The sequence below is a fragment of the Montipora capricornis genome, chromosome 10, assembly GCF_036669925.1.
Source record: "Montipora capricornis isolate CH-2021 chromosome 10, ASM3666992v2, whole genome shotgun sequence".
Taxonomy (NCBI): domain Eukaryota; kingdom Metazoa; phylum Cnidaria; class Anthozoa; order Scleractinia; family Acroporidae; genus Montipora; species Montipora capricornis.
Window position 1 is genome coordinate 71,731,860 of NC_090892.1, and position 5,000 is coordinate 71,736,859.

The 5,000-nt window shown below is 37.7% G+C and overlaps 1 protein-coding gene across 2 annotated transcripts in view; it reads left to right on the forward strand.

Annotated features, from left to right (window-relative positions):
* LOC138018444 (NEDD8-activating enzyme E1 catalytic subunit-like) overlaps positions 1–5,000 on the forward strand; it is a 26,733-nt gene that overhangs the window by 6,352 nt on the left and 15,381 nt on the right. For both annotated transcript variants that reach the window (XM_068865069.1, XM_068865071.1), the window contains 4 exons: positions 422–504; positions 626–706; positions 962–1,005; positions 1,939–2,003. In XM_068865069.1, coding sequence (XP_068721170.1) covers positions 422–504; positions 626–706; positions 962–1,005; positions 1,939–2,003 — 273 coding nt within the window. The remainder of the gene's footprint in view (positions 1–421; positions 505–625; positions 707–961; positions 1,006–1,938; positions 2,004–5,000) is intronic.

Genomic DNA, 5,000 nt, shown 5'->3' on the forward strand with positions numbered 1-5,000 from the left:
CATCAGCGTTATGTGACTTTTAACCTGGTGATGGCTCTGTTTAGATGTTCAGATGTTATCTTGGTGCCTTTAACCAATCCTTTTTCCAGTCTTGTACTTCTTGAATTGTTCTGGGAGACAATTCATTAGTACCCTGGAATGAGGTTAACTTTTATATAATGCCTAGTATCTTTACCACAAAACAAAAAATACCTAAATAAACAATTTTGATAGGCCATTTCCAAGTTCATGTGTGCCTGCTCTTCAAAGTGAGTCTAATTGCAAAGTTTTTCTTATGAAAATTAGTTTTCACTCATACTTAATGTAGAACTAATTACCATCATCAAAACTTTGCACTTAGATTCGCTTTGAAGAGGAGACAGACATGAACTTGGAAATGGCCTACACGTTTTTTAACCCTCAATTCAATTTTCTTTTTTAGGCCCTTTGTGGATTTAGGAATATTGATGTTATTGATATGGACACAATAGATGTCTCAAACTTAAATAGACAATTTTTGTTTAGGTAAGTCTTTTTTGAATTTTACACTTGTTGTGTTGAGCTAATGATAGAAGAACAAGATATGATGCATTACATGTAATTCCCTTTTATAGTGTAATTTTTTTTATATCATTATTATTTGTAGACCTAAAGATATTGGGAGAGCTAAAGCTGAAGTAGCAGCTGAATTTGTTAACAGTCGGGTTGCTGGATGCAGGGTTATTCCGTATCCTTCAGATAAAGTAACAATATTTATTATAGTGCCACTTAATTTATACTTTCACTGTCTCTTAGCAATTCAAAATAATATTTTAGTGATGATTGTTTTGTAATGATATTGACTTTTCTATTCATGTTTTCCGATCAAAATTTAATTGTGAAGTATTGTTTGCCTATAAGTAAGCAGTCTGAGACTAAGTATTATTGATGTTTGTAATTGTCTTGCACAATAATATTGTTTACTTAACTCACGTTGTTGCAGACATTTTAAAAAGATTCAAGATTTTGATGCAGATTTTTACAGAGGTAAATAACTGTGTAGGTCAATTAAGTTCTTTAAAGAATCACACAGTAACTTGTAAGCAAAAATAATAGTCTTAACTAAAGACTACCGGTATTATTTTTGAAGCCTTCATTAGTATAATTAATTCAACTACTGCCACTACTACTATGGCCGAGCTAAAGCATGCCTCGATTCCGCACACCTCCTCCAGGTGTCCCTTAATCCAACATACCGGTAGCTGTTCTCAGTTCTTCCACACTTTCCAAGCTACATGTAGTATCACTTTTCAGAATGTCTTCTTGTAGTTGACTTTTTGATTAATTCAACAACTATATCAAATGATGAAACATTACTTTGTAAAATCCCTAAAAATGATCGATGTTTCCTATCAGTGATCAAGTTTTCTTTCTTTGTGGTAGTTTTCTTTTTGATACCCCATAAAATTATTTTTCCCTTTCCAACCTTTAAATACTAGGAGATGATTGAAGACTAAATTTCCACTTTTCTGGTTTTATCATGTGTGACAGTTTTCATTTTATGATTCAATACTGTTCATTCCACAATCCACTTCTAAAGGAATTTCCTTCATACTGTAAGTGGAATGTTTTTTTAGCTATGTCAAGTTGATTATTAACTTGTAATTTTGGGCTGTGCTTCAGAAGACCTGTAAGCCATCCTGCTTTTGTTTGGGTAAGGCGTTATTTCAGCTGCTAAAAAGTCGATCCCTTTCAGTTCATTTCAACTCTTAGCAACATCCCTGAAAATGTCCTGTGGTTGGTTGGCTTGCTTGCTCCTGCAGTTACATGTATCTTCCATTATGTATACAGTGTGCGGGAATCGTTTTCTAGTCAGCCAAATGCAGAGAGAGAGACAGTACAATTTATTATTGAGAAAAATGTAAACATTGATAAATTAATAACATAACATGGAGTTTAAAATTCAATTCTTTTTGCAAGGATTTCATCTCATAGTTTGTGGACTGGACTCGATTGTCGCAAGAAGGTGGATCAATGGAATGGTGGTGTGTTTTATTTGTAAGATGTCATGTACTGTACAGTGGATTATCACTGAATTGGAAAGTTTTGTACAAAATTGCTTCCCAAAGGACTGTTGAGTCTTGGTTGGATAAAAAATAATAAGAGGATGTTTTTCCTTTTTATCCTCTATCATCCTATTTCTTTTCTTTTTTTCTTAGGGGTTGTGGGGGGAGGGGGGGGGGGTTTACCTGTAGGTTATGGTTCAAATTTTTTCCTGGTTCAAAATTTTTAACCAGTTCAATTTTGATTTTTCCTTATTTGGGCTTATGATAATGAATATTGAACAACAAACAATTAAAATTGAGCTGGTTTGGAACAATTTTGAGTCAAGAAAAAAATTTCATTTGAACCATAACATTGACTTTTGACTTGTGGCATTGGACTGCAGAACTCTGTGTTGTTCATTACTGGGTTGCCAAACCCAGTCGGAATCTCGGTTTCATTTCGTGGGTTTTTTTATTTTCCGTGTCGGGAAAAGTCTTGCCTGTCACTCCCCTGCTAAGTGGTGGCTTTGTGCATAGAGCCTTCTTAGCGTATTTTCGTAGGATCGAGAGGGTAGTGGGAAATGCGTAGATTTCTCTGGTGGACACAGTAGAACAATTAACTTAACCGGCAATGGCGTCGAAAGTCATGTAATGCGAATGGCGTTTTAGTGGATCTTTGAACAAAATATACCCTTATAAAGCTCAATAATGGCAAGTCAATTGGATATACAGGCGATGGACTTCGACAAAAATCTATCGCCCGTCGAGCCGAAATCAAAGTGACCTGAAGTACATGGTAATTTAACACGATCGAGTTTCTTGTCTTCACGCACGCAATGAAATAGGAAGAGGTTTTCGCCTCTAAGAGCAAATATGTTGTTTGTTTCAATAAATTTTTCGCTGGAAAAGGATTCTGTGGTATTTTCTGCCTTTGTGAATTATAATATCATGTTGTGTATTGAATTTTCAAGCTTAAGGTTGAAATGTGATATGGGAGAAGTTTTTTAGTATTGCTCTGTAAGCAGGAAGGGTTCCCAGGCCTGTTGGAAGCGTGCTTGAGTTTCAACAAAATGAGCCCCAAAATCAGTGAAGAATTGTGACGCAGTTGAATAATAAAGTAGCTGCTATTTCCAAAATGATGGAATTACCTGGTTAGAATAAATAACGCCATATGCGTCTTGGAGAGTAAATTTTAACTTTGCATAAACAAGACTTGGGCGATTGTGATCTTTGTTTTGACTTCGCTCATTTCGTTGTCAAACTTTATAACACTTGACAGAAAAAGAAACTTACAAAAACCCGGTATCTTGCCATCATTTGACACAGATACTTCACTGTTTGGCGAGTAAACATGCCGCGGTAACTTCATCCTGACGCCCGCTGAATTCCGGCGATGTCATTTTCGATTTTGCGATTTATTTGTGCAGCCAAAACGTACAATAACAAAATTGAACGTTGCAAAAATCCCCCAAAATGTTTGTCGCTGATCGTAACTTTTTATATTCTATATTCACGGTTCAAAATAAATGTTGTTTTCATATCGTAAATATGTTATTCTCGAGCGATCGTCCTGGAAACTTCCTTCTGCTCTTTCTAAAAACTGTGTATCAATATTTCTTTACTTTTACATCAATATTTGTTTTTGCATAAAGCAAGCTAACAAAATCTGTACCTTGCTGAGTTCGCATTTGTTAGCGTTAATAGTATTTTTGGTCCGATGCTTCTGTGTTATGAGGGGTATATCATTTTGGTCTCCCATCCAAACACTAACCCCGCCCAATAGGGCTTAACTTCAGTGAACTTCGGTATTACAAAGCTGTCAGATGCTCAGAGGGCACGCTTAAACTTGTGGTCAAAAGAAGTTTATCAACATGTCAGCCCAGAAGCCAGTGTTTCTCACTTCCCATTTATTTTCTTCAATCTTTCTGGGTTCAGTACTTTGCTAGTAACCACATGTCTTCTCAGACTATTTACCCAAGACTTCTACCATGGCACTACAATGATAGACAGTACCAAAACAATATCGTGCACTGTTAGAGCTAAATATTACGCAAGGACAGATCTGTTTCGTCATACGAACGTGTGAGGACCTGTGAGCCGAAGGGCCTCGTCTGGTATGACTTCTTAATGACCGCCCAACTTGAAAAAAATTGTCTGGAACGGTGCACGTACCACAGGCAACCCAGTGTACCCTCACGGAGGGTCTAGTTGCTTGAGGAATCTGATTACAATTATAATGTGCAGGAACAAGCAAATATAAAACTCAAAAGTGATGAATGTTACTTTTCATGCAGCCTTTCTGTGGACAGAGCAACCTGTGAGGAGATACAATACATACTTAATTGACCGCTCCCCATAGGGGCTTTTCAGGGGGCCAATGAAACTCAACAAATTGACAGAACAGAACATCAACAACTGTTAAGAATCCCAACTGGCCCGAGGCAAACCAGTTATTTACAAGTGCAGCTGGGAAGTTGAACCAGGATCAAATTCAACGAGTGGTCAGAGCGGGTCTTGAACCGGGGATCTCCGGATCTCAAGGCAAGTGCCCTAACCACTGGGCCACACTGCCTCCTGAGATGGTATTGACTCTGCAGGCATAAACACTGCTTAACCTCAACCCCAGATCTGGAGCCGAGGTCCGGACGTGGAGGATTAGGGTGATCCCAGTGACTCTGGATGCCTGCATTCCTCCCAACACATCTGGAATCCCAAGATCTTAAAAAAAAAAACCTTTGAACCAACCAGACACCACACCCAAACAACCGACCACGAATGGCATAATCTTCATGGACACCCAATGCATCTTCCTGATTTCCTTTGCCAGAAGAGAGTACTTGGTGATTTTCTCATCCTCTTCCAAAGATGCTCAGAAATCCAAAAATGTCCACTGTGGAGATGTTCTATCCACCACAGTCTGGACAATTATGTTCAATCTTCTGTGTTGTCTCAACACTTCTATCCAATTATTTCCAGATCTTCTCATCCCCATTCTCC